A 21,198-nucleotide genomic window follows, 5' to 3' on the forward strand; every position below is an offset into this window, starting at 1 on the left:
AAATCCTTTAAGTTAAGTAGGACGCCTGACAGTAGCCATGACGCGACCTTACCATAGCTTACCTTTTGATACGCAACCAAACATTTTTAGCATTAATTAGCACGGACTACAAATACTTCAGGATTATTAATCGTCTTTGTATCTATTTCAGCACGATGACATGCTTTATTACAAAAAATAGCACTAGTCAGTGATTTAAAGTGTATGTTAAGTGTAATTAAGTAATGCTTTAAAAATTATTTCGATTAAAATATGCTTGAATGTTTCGTGCTTTTTAGACATCGGATTGTACGAGTACGTTTAAGGAATACGATAGTTTACCTATTTTCAGGAAAAATACAAATTCAAGGAGTAAATAGAATTCACAATATTGCTGTGGTATCTTCAAGGACCAGATCATACATTGAAGCGTAAACAATTCCCAATAGTTCTTAGAAATTTCCAGCAAGAGGAAAAGTTTCTCGTTGTTTATTCAAGTAGTTTTGCCTTTCGTCCTGTTATACACCTATGCAATACGACAGCAAAGACCAAAGGTAAGGGCATTTGGTGGAACTTTATTTACAGGCGTCGTCATTTCGATCTGTAATGGTAGCACCGTTGAGTCTTGTTTTCCGCACTAATCTATGCGTCTGCTGTTATTTGCGTTATTGAATTTTATTGTATTATGGTAACGCAGTCTCTCCCTCCGTTTCGTCGTTTTGTTTAGTCGTATTATTATCCAAAGACATTAATATCTTCAATGTTTGTATTACATAACCCCGCTGGTCGATATAGCAGCGTATTTCCTAACGCCTCATCAGCTGGTCCTCACTGACCGGATTCATTTGAGAAGTCCTTAAAGATCGTAGAGAGTAGGCTTCCGGTATGCCCTATGATACGGTACTTCGGGAATGGCCGCAATTTCGAGTGGACGGAACAACTTCCGTGCACGCGCTCGACGTTCTTCATCCTTTGTTTTTTGCCAGGCGTCGTGCACGTCTTGTAAGCGGCGTCTTTCCATCATCTTCAAGTGAGTCGCATGCTTTAAATCTCTCTTAGTCATCTCCACTGGAGGCATGAAGCGCCTGCAGAACGAACCGTCCATCACCTGCATCCTGTTTTAGCAAGCCGGAACAAATTTACCATGAGTGAATACCTGCAAACGAAGGACTAACCAGCTATATGAAGTCTATATATATGAAAAAGGCTGTTTATGTGTACCGAGTATCCTAGAAAGAGACGTATATACACTGTGAATAATAATAACTTCAGTTTTATTTACACTCGATTAATACTTACATTGCAAAGGACTCTATATAAAATGCACAGATTTATAATCGTTCTGGTCAATACATTGCTGCTAAGGGTCTATTGCTTTATGAACATTTGATGCTGCGGCGTATTTTTGCTTAGTTGCAGTTTTTAAATCTTCCAGTTCCATAGGTCCTCTTACGTAGACTATCTTTAAGATACCCCACAAGAAAAACTTACTGGGATAAAATCCAGAAAATGGGCAAACGACTTTACAACTGATCTGTTTCAAAGATTCTCATAAAGATATGCTTCTATGCTTCTAGGTGCTCTGTGCCTTTGCTAATAAAATTCGTCATCTTTACAAGGGTCGTTCCAAATACGTGCTAGACAAATTCAACTGCAGTAAATTCAAGTCACTGGCATTAGTACTGTATTATCAATAAAAATAATAATATATACATATAATGTGAGCATGCGCGTCGGGGACATTTTTAAAATCATCATCTCCAGATATTGTCCACGTATTGTTATTTGCAGCATTTTCGTAGAAGTAACAGTAGATCGAATCTTGGACAACAAACAAGGCCAGGGTCAGAGAAGACGACGATGTCAGGCATTGACCACCACGAAGGTCAGATCGGAACAAATCAGCATGCTAGTGATGGTCTGAAATCGAATCAGAGCGTAGACACATGTTGTTTCTTGTCAAAAGCCCTCCCGTCTAATGAATGTCCAATGGCGATACCGGACGTAAAACTTGAAACCTTAGTGAAAGGTGCCTGAACGCAGACGATATAGACTCATCGGATGCGCGTTTTACGGTTGAGACTCCCGTCTCTCGCCTGTCCAGGGATATCATGAAAATTGCTCTACTGCCAGTCCTCCTATTCGATTTGCCGCAGCTGAACCACACGGGGCCTGGCAAATGGAGTCGATTTGCTTGAAGTCCGTTGGCTTCTCTACTGGCTCCTTAGGATATCGTTCCGACTAGGCCATAGTTTAGAACGGTAGATGAAACGTGGCGTTTGAGGCAATCCTATCGCCAAGGCTGTAGAGATTCTTAGAAGTGAACCCGGTACGCCTATGCCCGCGGGCAAGTTTTTTTTTATACTGGAAGAACGTTCCTGATAGATCGATAGGGGAGCTACCTTACGCCTTCGAGGCCTTCACCGGACCTTCGACGGCAACTTGCGCGCCAAATTCTCTGGAATAGAACAAAGAAATGTTTGAATGCGTGAGTCGTCACAACCGCGACTTAACAGGGTGAGGGCTCGATAAACACCCGGCCGGAGATGCTTAAATTGCGAGGAGACCAAGCAAAGCCTGAAGCCTTGTTGCCGTAGAATCGGCTCAACAAACGGGGCCGCCGATGACCCATTCGTGTTTGACAATGAACCGGAGGAGCCTTTTTTCATAGCCAACAAGCTTGCGGAGGAACGGGTTTCAGACAAGCTGTTTTTGAGGGAAAAGGCAGTTATCCGACGTATAGTTACTACTATAGAGCTACTGGAACAAACCACGCTAACGCTGTATTGCAGGTGGACGGGGTCTCAAATTGTTCTCCAAGGGATTCGTATGCACCTCCATACAACTGGGCTAGTGTCAGGTAAGGGTAAGTGTAAGTAAGGGATCCGACCGTCGAGCTAAACGTAAGCCGCGTAATAAAACAGCGCAAAAAAGGCAGTATTAACACTGTAAGCCTAATACGGCTATATCTTCAAGCAGTCAGACAGACTCACCCATACCAGTCTTATACAGCAGACGATCCAACCAGCAATTTACCTCCGATTCACCCCCAGCCATGGTGAATCCCATTCGCGCAGAGGCAGGTAATAATGAAGTTGTATGCTGTGCAACGACACCGTCGAGCCCTCATTCAACACGTGAACTTCTCCAGTAGTATTGGCGATACTATGACAATACATTTTTGCGTACGTCGACTACCGCACGCTGAGCTCTACCGCGAAGTGAATATACCCGCGTCGATTACGTCGTCAGTGCCTTCACTGGTGTTGATTACTTAACACCCTAAACATTATCAGCTGATATTGGCAGATCAGCAGACGACAGACGGCGCTTTGCATTGTCGGGGCTCTACCAGTCTAAACAGATGCTGTTCGGACTCGCTAACCCACCCGCGATGTTGGGCCTTTAAAATACGAAATGACTCTCATCCACCTCGAGGATGTAATACTTTACTCCCCTGACTTGAATGCCCACATAACTCATCTCTGGCGGGTCGCCGACCTACCAGCCTGTGGAAAGACGAAAAAAAGAAGATCTCGGCCACCAGTATTTTCCCGAAATCAGACAAAATTTTATTAGTGGAAGCCCTGTTTACTCCGGCATCCGCTAGCTTGAGCTCAACCTATGCTTGCCGACCGTTCATACGAGATTCACGCGCGCGTATCATCAGCTTGTGCTGCGCCGTGGCCAACACAAAGGACTTGTTCTGAAACGCCGACCATGACGAAACCAGTGGGCTGTTGCAATCGAACATAGCAAAAGAAGTACGTCCTGTGCCACTTTCGGCAGGATCTGGAGTCGAGGTTACAGATGGCAGTGTGACCAGGTTAGGAGCAGTACTCGCCCAGGCAAAAAGAGCGGATCGTTGCTTACGTTACCTGGTGTTTCAAAAATAACTAGCAACTGCGCAGTTTCTTCGCAGCGAGATAATGCAGATAGAGAAACGAACTCCTAAATGATATCAATACAAGGTACGCTAGTATCCCAGTACTAGCACAGTCTCCAATGACATTACTGGCATTTATTGATAGGACATAAGTCACCTTTGAAAATCGGCGGCGTCGAAGGCATTACGCATTACTCGGTCGTGTTCTTGGGCGCGCGCCTCCATCCGTCCACGCAACTGACGCTGCGAGATTTGCTCACTAAGTCGATCGTATTGGCCAATACCGCCACGGAACGGTTCCTGCAGAGAACGAAATGAAGACATGTGATTGTCGATTACGGCTTGGATATCCACTGTGCGCAAGTTTAGAAACTTACGTTGTATTTAAACATTGTACTAATGAGGATACCGCGCAGAAAGCTCGGTTCATTTGTAGTATTGGTAACATTTAAGTTCAACGGTAGTATATAAGTGGAGCACAGGGTGAGTTACACGTCTATAGTCGAAAGTGGGTTCTGCTGTGTTAAGTAAGCAGCTTTTGAAAGTACGAATACCGTACCTCGACGAACGCTGGTATCAAACGACGGTCTAAACTTTGAAAAAGTTAAGTCAAGGGCTTTTATCACATGGGACGTTTCATCCGATAACGCTAATCTGTCAGGAGTAGTGACAAGCAATTTATTTTCAGATATTCAGATTCAGTGCGGGCCACTTTGCAAACCAACAGGAAGTTGTCAACTCAATATGCGGTCTTCAAGTGATTCGAAGCGTATCAAAGCTTTGTGTGTAGAAAAAGCCAGTTTGCAATGAGTGCTATACAAAAATAGTAGCCGAACAAAATGTAAAAAAAGTAAATAATGTTCGCCTCTGTTATTTGTATTAGTGTAAATGTAAATCGATTCCTTTCGGCTGACGGTCAAAGGTTGTCGACTATTGTTACCATAGCCATCATTTATGGGCGCTGAGGTCCTTAACAGTGAAGTGAACTGATGGAAGGCATGTTATCGGAGTATCACCGTAACTATTCATTCAATAATAATTCATAATTCCCAATAGACGATTGTTTAGAAACATCGAACGCTGTCAATTGGTATTTCAGAATTGATCAATGTTGTGTATTACTTTGGGTCCTCTTATGTAAATCCAGCTATCTTATGAATTATGATTCTATTTTATAATATTTGTGGGTTCATCTTGAATCAAATTTGAGCTTCATAACCCCAAATCTAGTTTATATATCTGATACATACCCTTTCTTCTACAAGGGACGATACAAGATAGACGGTTCCTTGGCGACGCTCAATATCGGCAATCGAGGGACTTACAAGGCGTTCCTCGTAATCGACGTTAGGTTGGTAGATCCGTGGAATAAAATAACCCTCTGGGCGTACACGTTTTGCGGCCATTCTGTTCTTTGTTATCCCTACACGAGGCTGACGTTAATAATTGGCTGTTTTTTGTTCCTTTAAGAGTTGGAGTATTGGCTAGCTCAGGACGATAGAAACAAGCATACAGTCTTGAATTGAAGACGAGAAGACTGAAGTGATGAAAGATAATGTCCCAAATCGGTTATATATATATCATTGTCTTCGCAATTGTCCTTCTACATCTTGGTTAAGGGACAAACATAAAAACAATAAAAAAGAATATATCAAATATACGGGTTTTAGTTATCTAAAGCATTTATAATATAGGAGAAAAGAGATCGTCGTTCGATTGTCTAATATAAAAGAATCTAGGAACAATATTTTCATTGCCAATTTCTTCGAGAAGTATTCTTCGAGAAGAGCTGTACGGCATACGACGCTTATAGAAATAAGTGGTGAAGAAATGAGTGGTTATTTTTGGGTTTTTTATGGGTTGAGTAGTTCTGAGATAACTTTGAGCCATTTAATATCTAGCAGTGTCACAAGTAGAGCTATTTCCTAGCGGGCATTTAACGACATACAGAGAAATGGGCGTAGATAAAATGAAAAAAAGTATACAATAGTCTGTACCAAACTCGTTGATTTGAAGAACAGTATTTACCAATACTATTATGATGCTGCTCATAGTAACCAACGCTGTACCGAGGTCTAAATTGTTGACTTTCATGGCCGGTACCCTTAATATAATAATATCCTTAATAATAAAATAAAAGGGTATTTTTTATTTTTTCGATATTCAAATAATAATTTTTAAATCCGTTTCGAACGAAGTATGTCAGTTCATTGGATTTGATATGATTTACTACATATATTGTCACGTATGGTGCTCTGAACATATGTGTAATGTAGATAGTTAGTCATCACCATGGTAACCAACGGGATCTGAGAATAATGAAGATACAACTTAGCGAACAGGCATACGCCTTCCTACCCAGTGTGATTTTCTGCTGTGAAGATACTTCCTATTACTTGGTGATCGTTGCTTTTGAATGATTTGTAAGGTCGAGACAGGTGCTCACTGTTTTTCCTTCTTATATTCCTGCTCAGTATAATCAAATGTGTTTAAAAACATACTGTTAAAAAGCTCGTTCTTTGCTGAAAAAATTATTGACACCATTTTTCGGGTGAGCAAATTTACGTTGACTTCGACCTCGACCACCGACGGATCTGTCGACAGTGAAGATTATAATTTTTGCTACTTATTTTTCATTGTAAGCCAACCCTAAAGCGCTGTCCAGGTAAATAATAATCCAGGTAGAACTGAGAGGATCAGTGTCAAAAATGGCATCTTCGAGTGGTAGAACGTACTTTGTTAAACCAGAATGCCGTAAGTTACTGCTGGCAAAATCAGGAGCAAGCTATATGATCTGACCAGCTGCCTTGTGGAACAAAGAGAGGGCCTTCCACCGCGTACGACTATCCACAAATGGCAAAAATAAGCAATGTGAAATAATGAACAATAGCGAAGCAGTACCTACCGTCCGGTGTAATATCTCGCTCTACGTACACGCAAACATATCGAAAGTAGGGACAGGAATATGACGGAAGGCGATACATACGAAAGGCCGATACCTAGGTCTAATTTTGGTGGAAAGCGCAATAGAAAATTGTTGAAGTTTCACATTAGCGACGTATCGGAAATTGAGAAAAAGGATCAGATGAACAGATTCCGTTTTCGCTATGATGTTGCTCCACTGAAATATCTGTTCAGGTTTGGATCCAAGAATTTTGACACACATATCGGTGGTAATGGTGACATTGAGATAAGAGCATGCTCGGCGATCCAAGCCAAGCATGAAAAATCCGCACGAAAGTTAGTAGCCTGCGTCTTTTCGATCGTCAAGTGGAAGAAGGGTCGACATGTTATGGTGTCTAAAGCGAACCATTAATGCAGCAGTACCCAGACGATTTCACACGTTGTTGAAGTAAAATTTTCAGGTTCGTTTGTTCTACGTTATTCAACACGTTATTCAACACGTTATTAGTGCACAATACAAACTATGAAATAATACGTAAAGAAAGCCGTTTCATTAATCTGCTCACTTTTGAAGTGACACCAAACTGCTCCGTATGCGCATTTTGTGCAGATGGTATTGTATGTATATAGTGGTTTTGCTATAAAGAAAAAAAGGCCAATTTCGCTTTTAATATGGCCTGACCGAGATACGGAAACCAGATATATGACATATATATTCGAATGACGCATTGTATAACAAGATCAGAAGCAGCGATTTATTTAAAGCAAGGTTCAGTACAGGCAGCGACAGTGAATGGCGTCTCTTTCGGGAAGCGCTCTGTCATTGTAGCGATCTCTCACTATCCTCTACCGAGACCGTGGAATATCTCCAACTTTTGAGTAAAGCTAACGAACCTGGACGTTTGCAGTCTGTATCATTGCAATAAAGTCACTAGAGAGCTCGATGTCGTAATGATACAGGCAGATGTAAATCGACCCGATGTCTCAGTGCTTCGTCTCAAACAGTGATTGCTGATGCTTGGACAGACAGAAACATTAGGTAGCTTAGGTTATTGAAGGTCAAAAGCTGAAAAAACCTTTAAACTCAATATCTCTATCTGTAAACTTGTCTCTCGTTCCAACGAAATACTATTGTCCTAGCTTTCTTCCTCTATGAAAACGGAAGAGCCGAATCGTTTGTTGAGATACGCATGTTTCTCATCGACGACCTGTGCGACAGGCTCGTACCTGTTGTCGGCTAAAGCAATGGCTCGTACGATACGCGTTTACGGCCCCTGAAGGTCACGCGCAGCGGTGTGAATATTGGTTCCCACTCACTTAGTTCCGGCCAGTGGGCAAACGGAAAAAGCACACAATGCTTCTGCGCCTGGTTGATGTTTGTAGTGTCGCTCAATGTGCGTCTCAGTGCGGGAGCGAGGCTATTGATTGTTGCTCACAAGTATGACGGTATACAAACGAGCCAAACAACACGATCGAATGAGACCTTGATTCAAGTTACACGAAGTCTTGAGTACGTGTGATGATAAAATAAAGGCGGAACAACGGATCGTATCGTAGAAGCAAGCCGACGAGGTCGGCTAGACTGACCTATAAAGGCTTATGTTTTACAGATGGGAGCCGCTACCCCTTAATAACTAAGGAAATATATAATTATCATACGAAAGTTACCTGTATAAATCACAGCAAGACATATTCGCAACCTCATCTGCACATTTTACTGCATAACTATACAATTTACAAGTAATAGAATTTTGTTAATATACAATGAGAAAATAAACGTGACTACACCGACATTAGCGCTGCGTTCTCATTACAGAATTGATAACAATTTTGCCTCCACAACATGTCGTTATGCCGTCATGCTATGCCATTCTAGCGTCGGCCAAAAACTAAATATCATGTATCCCTAATTATCCTGCGTTCGACGTAGCTTGAATGAAATTGCCAGCCCAGCGCTTAAACTCTAATCGAGCTTTAGTCTATCTCTGGACAAGTAAGTTGTCAAGCCATCGCCGTGCAAGGGGCGGAATGTCATAAGCAAGCCATAGCAGCCACAGCGGTTAACGCCGTGGCTGCTGTGGCCTTACAGAGTGACTCAGCATCGGGCGATGCCTTATTACGTCTGCATCGGCAGAGGCTAACAGACGATTTGTCAGTTTAAGGGTAGAACCGACAGCCGAAAGTAAAATAATTTGGTGCGCCACAGAGGATAACTGTCATTTCAACGGCACAGGCCAGCGAACAGGCGCCATAAGCGAACGGGCGACCCAAGCCTAACCTCATTCCGTTTCCAGGCCCCCGCAGCCCTACTTGACGCTAACAGCTGCGGCGTGCCGCCTTCAAAAACCCTAGCTTCTGCCCCCAGTCAAAAGAAACATATACAGACCACTGCGTTGAAGCACACCGTATACCTACCTAATCGTTGCTCTTTCGCAGATGAAGGTTACGAAGCGTCTGCATCTATGGAAGGCTCTTTCTAAACGGTCAGCCTGAAGCTAGGGTAAAATATTGCCATCTGGGACCAGATGCCTAGCTCTGGAAAACGTTAGTTCATATAAATGAACTAATTCAACTAGTACAAAAATCATCGAGTTTCTGATTAAAAGACACTTGCATAGGTATACACTGTTAGATTTTTACTAAGACCACAGTACTCTATATATTTATGGGTGTGTACCCTTTTTTTTGTTGCGTTTCTTGTTAGTTGGTACATCGTATTCTTACCGGGCAAAACAGAGGTGTTTATCAAGCATTGTTTAGAGCTTGAAAGGCGAAACAACTAGCAAGAATTCAATACCCATTCGATTGATCATGCTAGGAAATTGCTAAAAGTACAGTGAAGCGCATTGGTCCAGTTATAGGAAGCAGAACCTCGAGTAGAGATAGTACATTTTTTGGTTTTGTAAAAGCTTGTAATTTATATTAGTCCATCAGCCAGGCGTTCTAGTTGTCTACGTAACTCTCGATACGAGCACGTGTATAAACTGTCTTACAATGTGTACCTCTCATTTATTGAAGCTTGCTTATATCACAGAGTTGATTCTGGGTATTATTCACAACATACGTCTGAGAAATGAGTTTCCCATACGTTATAACTATATGAAGTTCTGTAGTACAAAAATGCGGCATTAAGGACAAGGAGAATGAAAGACGAAGACCATAATTAATTGGCTCACCGTTAGTCTGATCGCTCGCGCAAACGCTACGCTCCTAAGTCGCTTCGATCCAACACAACAACAAGAACTCGATCTTGTACCTTAGGGACACAATCTCATAGCATCCATAGCGTTCAAAAACGAGTTCGTGCCAGCAGACAAACACGGCGAATGTTTGTACGAGTTTTTTGATGTTTTCGCTATGCTCTTGGAACCTGAAGGCGGGTTACTAAGCGAGGAGCCTCCGCAAGTATGCCTAACTCTGTGATAAACAAATCGACAGTGTATCGTCTCGTCTGTTACTTTTCTAGGCATACATTGATGTAGCATTTAGCAAAGTGGGTCACTTAGCATATAATACATAGTAGCGTGGTAGTGCTACTAGTGGTCGCACAGAACGTCGGAAAAATTATTTCCACTCCGTCTTATTTTTACAGCTCGTTCGATGTATTCAAAATGATCTGGGCAGCGATACAAAATATGGATCACACTGCGTTTACTACACATAACTTAATCAGGCTTTTTTGTTTTTTACAGACTTACCACACTCTTCGTAGATTACTTCCAAAACACACCGACACCAAATGGCTTAAGGTAATAATAGCTGCATGAACTAACCTCAGAGTAGCTCAGTATCTAGCTGGCAGGCGCGGAACAAGTGTCTAATGGCGTGTTTGTTGCGCCGTTTCGCTAGAAGTACACTTCACTTGATGGCGAACGGCTGCTGCTGGGCATGTTACAAACCCATAGCGGCAGGGTGGGTCTGGCTACCATTAAGAGGGAGGCGGCGGTGGTGGAGACCCAAACGAATCTAGAAGTGGCCGTTCAGCCGGCGAGGGCGACGACTATACCACTTTGAATGTACAACACATCGATATCTACCACCTAGAGAAGCAAACCCGTACTTCTGTTGGTGTTGCCGGTGAGGGGGAAATAAGAAGTCTCAGTATGCCAAGTATTGAAAATGCTTTTAAGAGACGCCTCCTAGTCAATCTAGTATCGGTAACGTATCGAGGTATACTTCATACGCTCCCCATTCTTGACGTTATTTGCATTTTAACTTGCTATCAGCAAATGTACAGCCACACGGAATTAGATATCTGATCTGTAACGAGATGCGTGAGCCATTTTAACATTAATTCGGATATGACGGCATCTATTCCGATAGACCTTAACAGTTTCAGTACTAGGCGCAACTCTCTGCTATATAAACGCCAAGAGATACCGCTTTACGCAGCTGTCAACGACTATAGCGATATTTCATTGAAATCGTGTGTACGAGCGCAATGGGTGGTAAGCTAAGACCCAGCGCAATAGACTAGCGTATGTGCTTTACCGGAAACATTCTCTTTTACATGTAATTGCACTTACTTAAACGGTTACAACAAGAGGTCATAGGGCCACCAAGTTCGGTTGGTTAGAGCTTTTTACAAGATGCTTTTAGTGCATACCGAGCGAGATAAGATTCGGGCTTTCTTTCTTACTCGCGATGTCAACATTAAGACAGCACTGCAGTGGCAATCTTAAACAGTTGAAGGTCCCGTAAGCAATCTCACACACTTTGTACCCCGAATTCGTATGGAGATGCATACATGTGTAGCACGAAGACTACTTCGTTTTTTATGAAGGATTAGCGCAATGAGATTTATGTGCCAGCTACCTAATGGGGGCCGAGTGTGGAACCCGGCCACGATAGCGAGACCTGGTTTTTCTAAGATCGTCACCAATTAGTTGTAAATTCCTCGCCTATGTTTCACTCTGTACTAGCTCGAATATTCGTTTAATAGTATGAATATAGAGAGGTAGTATAGATGCCACCGAGCCGGAATAACCGTAGGTGAGCCCCCATCACGTGACCATCCAGATGCTTGCCGGAAGGCAGAATTGCGCCTCTGATCTCTCCACAAAAACTTCCCCTTCTTCGTCATTGAATTTAGCCAAACTTTCTTTCCTAAGTTAATCCTTGTTGAAAGTGCGCCCGACTAGAACCTTGCCTTGCCTCCGTTGCTCCCTGGACTTAAAAGATTTAATTCCTACTGCTAATGCTCTTTTGACTTTGAAATTAGTGACTTCCTCTCCGGCTGTGTGTTAAACGGCGCTCTGTGTGCAATTTGTCGTCCAGCCAGCCGACGTAAGCCGCAGTGGACACACCGGTCTGAATGTATCTTGCCCATCCTCTGCAGGTAGGATTGGAAAACCACGTGCCCTGTGAGGACCGAATGAGATGGTAAGTAGCTTCATCTTCCGCTCGTTCAATGCAGGTTTTAATTACAAGGATGTTGTCTTTGATTTTAACATCTTCTGCTTTACGTGGGGTGGCGTATCACCCGCTCGCCAGGCATTTATAATAGTTTCCCTCGCTTCCTTTTCTGGCTTTGCCCAGCTCAGCCTTCGCTTATGGGCCTTGTGCCCTCAAAAGCTAGCACCAAAGATGCTTCCCAGCTAGCAGTTTTGTACGTCTGCACTACATTGAGAGCTAGAGTCCGTTAAACCTTACGGAGACGGGTCTGAACAGAAGACGGCGGGATACTCTAAATCGCTGCTCCAAGGAGAGCAGTGGACTCCTTGACCGACGTTAACAGTCTTCATTTCCCTTCCATGAGTCTGTAAATGTTCGGTACCAATTTCCTGATTTCAACCGCTGTCTCTGTTGCCTTGAAAGCCTTTTCTGCATAAGGGGTGTCTTTTACTGTTTGATCTAGGTAAACTCCTAAGCACTTAATTAATTTGGCCATTCAGCCTGATGGAAATGCTTAGATAAGACTTTTTTCTCCGCTTAAGCCGCAGGCCTGACTAAGGCCAGTTTGAGTCCATTCATAGGAAAATCTTAGGCAGTACCTCGCTTGTCGCGACTCGTCTTACTTTGTCGCCTGCACAGTGACCGGGAGATCATTAGCAAATGCTATAAATTCAGGCGAAGGACTTCGCTACATGAAAATTCTGCAGCAGGGGACCAAGTATAAAACCTTGAAGAATGCCTGCAACTATGGGGAATATTGTCCTCTTGTTAACGACATATTTCAGGGTATCCGGAGATTATCCTGATGAGGCATTTTGGGGCGTTTTTCCTCAGGCGTCTAAGCATCGTTTTCTCTAGCAAGCTGTTGAGCGCATTCTAAGCATCCAACATCATCATCAAAAACAGAACTCTTGCATCTGTACGAGGCTTGCTTGCTAATTTTACCCCCTGTAATATCCGCTATTTTTCCGAATCCGAGCGTAAACTGTTCTCTTTAGTCGTCTCAATGCTTCCTATGGCTACCTCAATTTTTTTTAATTAATTATATAAGTAGGTAGATGTAACGGTCTTCCTGGTCTTTGGAAAGAAAACTGCCAAAGTTTTTTTCCTAGGTGGCAGAGAAAGTACCATATCAAGGAAGCTTCGTAAACATCTTGGCAACCAACACAAAAAACATTTTGAGAAGTACCTTTGTTGCCGTTAACAGCGCTCCGTTTGTAGTCTTTTTTAATTTAAGTTCTTCTCGTCGATCTTGTCTGTCGTCACCTTAGTAATCCTCTCTTCTTGCGTTCGGCTAATCTTGTAGACTGTTTTGGCAAAAGAAAATTGTTGAGGGCAGAGTCCTCTAATAATATTTTTCTTTTTTTTCGGCACGCCTGTTCTCGTGGCTTAGTTCGTACGGTTTACCTTAGATGGTGTCTTTGCGGCTGTCCCGAGAGATTCTGCCGTCATTCTTCGTTACTTTTTGAGATCTATGCCCCTCAGCCACTACCACAAGCTCCAGCTCTCTTCCAGCTGCGCTCGGTCTTTTGGGCCACTGCTTAGCTTCGTGACATCCGGACCGTACTTCTTCTATTGCTTGGTTCCACCAGTACTTTGTATCATCTGATCCCTACCTTTAGCATGCACGGTAGCCCTTTGGAACGTATCTTCTAGAACAGTCTACAGGCTATCTGCGTCTATTGCACATTCCCTTTGTCCAGTGTAATGCTGAATCGCCCTTGCTGCGGCTTCTTCACCCTAGAACCTCATTCTTGGAGGTGGTACAAGATCGATTTTCTCTTTTTCCTCTGCGCTTGATATAATAGTGATTGCTCAGGGCGTCAACCTCATTCAACACTATCCATCTGCTTAGCGTATCTGTTCATAACCCCCTACAGATTAAGAAATTTACGAAGTGGCCACACGCGGCCAAAGTTGGTTGCAATCATGTAGAGGTTGTCAGTCATTTCGCTAAAGCTTTACTCCTGCAATTGGTTCGGCGAAGCTTCTATATCTTCGGGACTGCATTGAGCTTCCTCTGGACGACGAAAAATTGTTCCAGCTCTGTGACTTCGCGACCCTCTCTAAAAGAGTGCGTAGATCTTCCAATTATCCTTTGCTCGTGTGGCTACATTGGCGAGAGGGGTTTGACTTTTCTGCTGCAAACATAGATAATCTAAAGTATTAAAAATATCAAGGCTTCTTCTCGCTTATTATCGATCGTCTTACGAAAACTGATGACCTCCGCCTCAACTTTTGTCTACCCGCCGTCGCCTTGCTGAAATTTATGGACTGTTTTAGCCTCACTGGGTCCGTCGTCTATACCGACTTGTATGAACTGTTTCTACTGTCTTCGCATAATCCCTAAGACCAGTTGCGTTAGAAGTGAGTCCTTAATTTTGCTGCCTTTAGTTCTCTTGCAAGATTCTTTCTCACTCTTTGCTTAATACAAGCCATATGAACAAGCCGCTGTAACCGTGGCATAAACAGCACTCCCGCAATTATAGCGGAGAGCTTTGCTCTTCCATGATGTTGTCCCAAGGCGTCTGTGCTATACTTCTTCCTCCTTGCACTTGTAAGCCTGCTAACCCGTCTTCTTTCATTTAAAGCAGCAAGTAATCGTAAAGAAAAAGTACTGCAGCTTCGTTGCAACTCAGGCTAACATAGAGGTTGGCATCGTAATAGCAGGCAGGTTGATTTGTTTTTTAGGAGAACAAAGAAAAATAGGTTCCGTCAATCTGCTGCTGTTTCTGGGAGACGAGTTGCAGTCGCTGATTGTAGGAGTTGTTTATATCAACGCAGAAAGGCATCAGTCACGTAATTCAAGCAAAAGAATACGCATAACGGAACAGTGTATATCAGGTCTCTTGCAGAGGATCCGTATTAATGATCTGCGTCTTTCTTTTCGGTCTTTGTTCCTATATTATCGCAGGCCACGTAGCTAATACAAATACATAACATCCCTTTTTCTCGTTATTTGTTTTCTGCTTAAAACATGTGGCACTTGTGCTTAGTAACCTGCACTAATGGCGCCGGCTAGCGCATGTTCGCTATGTCTTCTCTGTTGAGGCTGCCCATTAGTATAACGCAACTCAAGACAAAACGAATCTTTGTCTCGACTGTCCCTCAATTATGCGCCACTTTCTATGAAGATCGTCCCGCTTGCTTCATGTTTATGCGTTTATATGACAATGGTGCCAGGATATGCAAAAACAGTTTGCGGAAATTGGGTAGACCACTGCCACAACTGCTTTCTGTGTAGCGTATCCAGGCAGTCGAATGGTTTTTGTTGAAAACAGTGATCGGATAGATCCTAGTACGAATCGCATTACGAGAAAATCGCGGTTGTAGTAGGCAGCGTGCGGTTGTACTCAATTCGCTAACAATCCAGCACTAGAAGCACCAGCCTCCGACGTCTTTACAGTTGCCCCAGGAAACATTACGACTGTCGGAAGCGTCACAGTTAGGGCAGCATCCAGATGGTCAACAAACAACGCTACGTCGATGACTTGGCAGCTTTGCTCAGTCAAAACGATCTATGGGTACGTCACCTGGCGCATCAAGTGTCATCGTTAGCATCGCCGTACAGATTATGAATAAGTTGATTAGCAGCGACGTCAAAGTGCCAAAAGGATCAACAGAAAGTTGTGTAGAGCCTGAGTCAATGAGCAAAAATAAAAAGTTACCCGTTTAACGTCAGACAAAGCACACGGCGCGAGGACCACAGCCACAGGAGTGCGTATTAGTAAAAGTATGTTGTGTTCTTGAATTGCTGCTTCGGTTTTTTCACACCCGCCATTGCAGTAGCTCACTGTTAAAAACAGCACTCGGCCGGATTCCAATGAGCCTCAGCAGCAGCCATCTTCTTCCTGTAAATCTTTGATCCGTGCTATTTATCTACGTAACTTTTTCCTGTCATCGGTGCCTATTACTATCTGTCACGCCTGTCTTGTGATCGGCTCCAGGAGCACTAGCTTTTGTCCTGGGCAGAACATTGGCGGCACAGTTCAAGTAAAGGCAGCGACCGAAGGTAGAGGACGTTTCTTCATAAACCAGGGCTAGAAGATGAAACCCAAAAAGTTACTATAAGATCTTTGAGGATCAGAACCCAACCGAAGAGAGCTACTTCTCCGCTTCTGCCAATAGGTAGGATTAAACTGGGCTGCCTAGGACTGAAGGTGGAAGCCATCGTAATCTCGACCGTGACCTCACCGGGCTGATGCGAAGGGCAGTTAGGCGGAGTTCGCACACGCGCACTCGCACAGTCATAGGCACATCAAAAGATTGTCGTCTATAAGGTATGAAACTTGCGTCGTTCCCTATGAAAAATTCGTCTATGCGCATATGCAGCTGGTTGCCAGTGATAGAACAACCTGCGATTTACACTGGCAGCCATGAAAGCATGTTGAAATCATTTCTAGATCAGCTTGGTAACTCAATGACTGGTGATTAGGTTGGTAAGACGCAGATATTTAATAAGAGGTACACATTCGCTAATGCTACCAAATCGTACTTCAATACCGATATGAATCAAGTGAATTGTCTTATAAGTGATTGTTACATATTGCTATTGTAAATATGACTTTATGTTCTGTTTTGCTTATTGTAATGATCCTGGTAGTTAGGGGCATTTGTAACGGAATATCATACAATTTATGTATTTTTTATGCGTAAAATTCGTGCTTCTTCAGTTAAAGTTTGATTTTTCTATGTTGAAGCGTCCACCGCGGTTAGCATTTAAGAGTGATCAGTGACAGCTACATCTTGAAGAACACGAGGAAATTTTCCGCCTTGTTATTCTAAACACTCGGCTTTGGATGTCGATACAGAGTTTCCAATGCATTTATCCAATAGCTCAAATTATTTTCTTTGTTTCTACATGGATCGAGCAAATGCGTGTGGTTCTCGTATAGGGTCTAAAGCTGGGCCTACTATGTGCAATGTGCTTTAGAAGCAAGAAACCTTATTTTATTAGAGGATATTTCTAACGACCGAAGGCAATATCTACCGGTTTGGGCTGCCTTATATAATTACCAAAGTACCAGGTCTCTTTATACTAGATAGTGAGAAATGTTATTATTTAGGTAATGTAGGAACGATAGCGAATGCTTCCTATAAAATCAATGCCATACGCTAAAGTTGGCGGGGAGCGGCTGGTTAGAAAAGGTCAAGAGGATTAACGCTCAATCCTAGGGAAGTCCACACTATCACTTTGGCGGTTATGATTTATTCTATATTATACATAATGCAATGCATTCGAACCTCACGTGAACCATTTGGTACTTCCCTGCATATTTAGCCCATCCGAAAATTTATTAAATCCTTATCCGCAGTCATCACGTGGTGCCTCATTCATTCGCTTTATCTAAGCACCCTGTGTTTTTCACTCCCCTGCTATTTACAGTTAGTCAGTCCGTCTGTGTAAACCACTAAAGGCCTAAATGCCTCTGATTTTGGCCTATATAATATTTATTTCTGTATAATACGTTTCGTACGAGTGGCTTCACACTAATTCGTACTTGACAAGCTCACATCTAACCATGTTCGACGGTGAAAGTACTTTTTCAAGGGTGTAAATTTATTTACTATATTTTTTATTCGTTATATCAAAGCCGCCCTCAGCGAAAAAAAATGTAGTTCGCAGAGTCTCATCCTTGAGTCCATTAGGACACATATAGGCGGCGGTGTTAGAACAACCTGACTAGATATGTGCAAACGTAATAGCCTTAACTCGAACATGCCCTATGCTATCCTGCTTGCGAAAACAAAATCAAATACGTGTGCTTATATGTTAAAGTCGTGATATATCTAATAAAAAACACGTCACACAAGCAAAAATTCTTCATGTTTCATCTATGTATATGGAACTGCACATTTTGTACAAGCGGCGCGGGGCGAAACTTAGTATTTGACGATCTCAACTAGTAGGTCCACAAACTATAACGTAAACCTAACAACTCGACCTGTTCAAAAGTAAGCGGGGCGAATGAATTCACGCTGGTATAGGGGCAGTCGTTGCTAAACGGACGTGATAACCCCTTTGTCTCTCTAAGTCGTGTTGATGCGTGAATCGGCGCGTGGTAGATGGTGCGAAAACTTGGCGAAAACAAGCTGGACTGCAAAAACAGGGTGTTCAGCTACAGATGTACAGGAGGGCCTTGCGCGATATGTTGGTGTTCCGCACGGCAAAAAATTTGCGTGACAATTCGAACCTGTGTTAGGAGAGTGGAGCTCGACGACGAAGCGTCAGCCACGCGATCTCTCTTCACGACTGCGTTAGGAAGAGGCGCACGGGCAAGAAGGAGTTTCTACACCGGAAATAGCAGCAGCGAGGATTCACAATGCAAGGCCATGTCCGGCGATATGTGCAAAAACTTCCGGCTAACCGGATGGAAATGACTGAATCGGCCTACCCACCGCTGACTGTCCAGCAGATCTGATTTGATGAAAGGATTGACAAGTAAGCACGCTTTCAGCAATCCAGGTATCATAACCCCGTAGAGTGAGAAGTACGCAATAATTCAAATAACTTAAAAACATTTGTTGATTGTCGTAATGGGCGCGATAGAGTACTAGCAATAAATAGAGATACTATCGAATTAGCTGAGTCAAAATTCGCTCTTCACGGGTATCGATCAGTCTTCCATGTTGCATTGAAAAACGTTAGCTTGGAAAGGTTTATTTTATGCCTTAATAGGCCAACCTTCAGTTAAAAATGGATCAGTGCAAAGTCGTATGTGTGCATTGTGAATCTGGGCCCTGTGCTTGTAATATTGTCTTAGGAAGAATAAGAACAGTGGTATTAACACGTGATTATAGATCGCTAGAGACCAAATATATGTTTAGCGCTGGACTATTCAAAGTTTTCCGTTATGAATTGGTGAGGTGCAGACAAATACGCTTGGTTGGTTGTACATCTGGACATCTTTCAAATGATGACAGTTTTACGTGTACATTTACTCTAAATAGGGAATTGTCATATTACGGGTATTTCGTTTACTTTTTCTTTTATCTAGAAAATACTCCTACAAGTCAAATGAGTAAGATTTGTAACGCAACTATGGCTATCGCCAGACGTAATGTCTAAACGACAGCTTGCCACTATTATAGTGGACTCTTGAGCACTCTACAGATATATCAACAGCTATAGGCACAGAACCTTTAACAAAGCGACCGGACTAAAACTCTAGGTCATTATGTTGTCCGTTGGGTATCAGATGTTTGTTCTGATACTGGAAAGGACACGTATGCCTCGACAGAGCTAGGCAGCCAGAATAAAAGAGGAACTATCGGCTATCCAAAGATCTGCCCTAGCAAAGCCCTGCCTCATTTTGCGTCTCAACGACCGCTGAAAAATAGTTAATATTAATCATAGCGATTGCCTCCCGTTAGGCGCCTGGCCCGTGGAAGTAAAAAAGAGCGTCCTATGTACGATTACCGCGCGGGGTAAGGGGACTGCTCAACGGTACTAATCTGAGAGCCTGATAATTTTACAGGGACATAAAACAACGATGCATTCCCATTTCTATGTCTATAATGCATTCATATTATTCGATGGGAAGCGTAAACAATTCGTCAATATTATAAGTAGGCCGAGTCTTTTTTTTTAACGACCATCATCTACCGAACTACATATTTCCTACGTAGAGTGAACCTGTTATGGGTTAACATATGCGTAAAAAAAAAAATAGAAACACGAGGATTTAATTGGTTGGTGTTCCTTGTGATTAGTTCGGTAATCTGTTTTTTCTGATGAGTGTAATTACAGGCGTATTAACTGCTAAACAAACAATTAACTAGAAGTATTGTAGACATATAAAAGGGGAAGAATTGCTGACTAACAGAGCTAATTACTAGAATGTTTATTTTGCAACAGTAACGGAATGCGTTTACTACTTAATAAGGAAGCCAAATGGGTCGGTGGGTCGGTCGCTGGTCAAGTGAATCTTTCGTGTCACTTATTCCTCAATTGGCTGTGCCGATACAGGCTCTACAAGTGTGCTGGCTGTTATCCAGTAGCGCATCACCTCTGCAGAACTATCGTTCTAGTCAAAAGAACGAACGGTGCCATGCTTTCACAAACGAGATCGGGGGGGCGATGAATTTCTAAAACTATTGCAAGCATCTAACTACATACGTACAGAAACGACAGTGTTCAAGGCACAGAACAGCGCTCGACAACGCGGACTTTCCCCTTTTGAATCTAATGAATGACCCACTTGGGACGCATGACCCGATCGGAAAGCACCACCGGTTCTGCGAATGCCGTCAGTGGACGTGCCGCTTGTCTGTCTGCTTATTTTGAAATCAACCGCAATAAAGTTACAAATATAAATAAAATGAGTATAGAAATAAGATCGACATATAATCGCTTTAACATATAATACATTGATTAGAAGATGTTTGGTTTTTCCGCGCGTGGACCTTCAGACCTGATATATATCCGGTGTTACCGGTTTTAACTATAGTAGATGGGACACTGTAGCAGTTGACTGCAGTAAACTGACAAAGAAAAAACGCATGTTTTAAAAGAGCCAGCTGACCACGCTTAGGCTAGATGAAGGGCAGAGGCGAGTTGATTTTCGAGGTCAATCTTGAGAGCGCAATCCAATCAGCGCTCAAACTATGAGCCATGAGAGTTATAAGCATTGGTGTACACTCATCGGCCAGCTGATCCATCTTTACCGAGCAGTTCTGATCACGACAAGTTGACTACTTACATTGTTCTGACCCAGGAAGTTTCCAAATGCTAAATCGGCCTTTTTCAGTCAGAATACCTAAATACACATGAAGCATGCTTTCCCAGGCTGCATTAGTCTGTCTGCCTGCCTGGCTGCATAGCGATAAGCGAGCGCTATGGTGAACAACATTGCGAAAAGAGCATAGCGAAGGGGATGCGGGGTGACAAAAACAGATCTAAATGATTTTGTCTCTCGAGAGAAACAATCTCACCTCACAGCAGGGCCCCTGTATGCAACAAGAGCGTTAAAAGACACAACAGCCCGGTCACTTGACCAAGCGACTATTTAGTGACCTGCACGTTGACAACCAAC

General features: G+C 42.9%; 1 protein-coding gene across 17 annotated transcripts; it reads right to left on the minus strand.

Annotated features, from left to right (window-relative positions):
• Positions 1–534: 534 nt before the first annotated feature.
• Positions 535–21,054, minus strand: LOC111243026 (uncharacterized). Of its 17 annotated transcripts, none has more exons than XM_086978328.1 (5): positions 20,866–21,054; positions 9,946–10,186; positions 5,116–5,474; positions 4,023–4,165; positions 535–1,094 (listed from the first exon to the last, which is right to left on the minus strand). In XM_086978328.1, exons 3-5 carry the CDS (start codon positions 5,269–5,271, stop codon positions 836–838), a joined length of 558 nt encoding a protein of 185 aa, XP_086834454.1. In that variant the 5' UTR covers positions 5,272–5,474; positions 9,946–10,186; positions 20,866–21,054; the 3' UTR covers positions 535–835. The 17 variants fall into 17 exon arrangements, with proteins under 17 accessions (XP_086834454.1, XP_086834458.1, XP_086834449.1 ...); XM_086978332.1 differs by lacking the exon at positions 20,866–21,054 and adding an exon at positions 10,468–10,771 and having other exon boundaries at positions 5,116–5,349; XM_086978323.1 differs by lacking the exon at positions 20,866–21,054 and adding an exon at positions 10,543–10,770.
• Between the last annotated feature and the right edge of the window lie 144 nt (positions 21,055–21,198).

The sequence above is a fragment of the Varroa destructor genome, unplaced genomic scaffold (assembly GCF_002443255.2).
Source record: "Varroa destructor unplaced genomic scaffold, Vdes_3.0 BEIS01000001.1, whole genome shotgun sequence".
NCBI classification, from domain to species: domain Eukaryota; kingdom Metazoa; phylum Arthropoda; class Arachnida; order Mesostigmata; family Varroidae; genus Varroa; species Varroa destructor.

What these genes read in the sequence shown, in the direction of transcription:
- LOC111243026 (XM_086978377.1), bottom strand. Translation starts at nt 5,271, where the DNA reads ATGGCCGCAAAACGTGTACGCCCAGAGGGTTATTTTATTCCACGGATC. An exon ending in CGTCCCTTGTAGAAGAAAGG is followed by an intron (nt 4,166 to 5,115) that starts GTATGTATCAGA and finishes CGTTCTCTGCAG; the next exon opens with GAACCGTTCCGTGGCGGTAT. An exon ending in GACGCCGCCGATTTTCAAAG is followed by an intron (nt 1,095 to 4,022) that starts GTGACTTATGTC and finishes TTGCTAAAACAG; the next exon opens with GATGCAGGTGATGGACGGTT.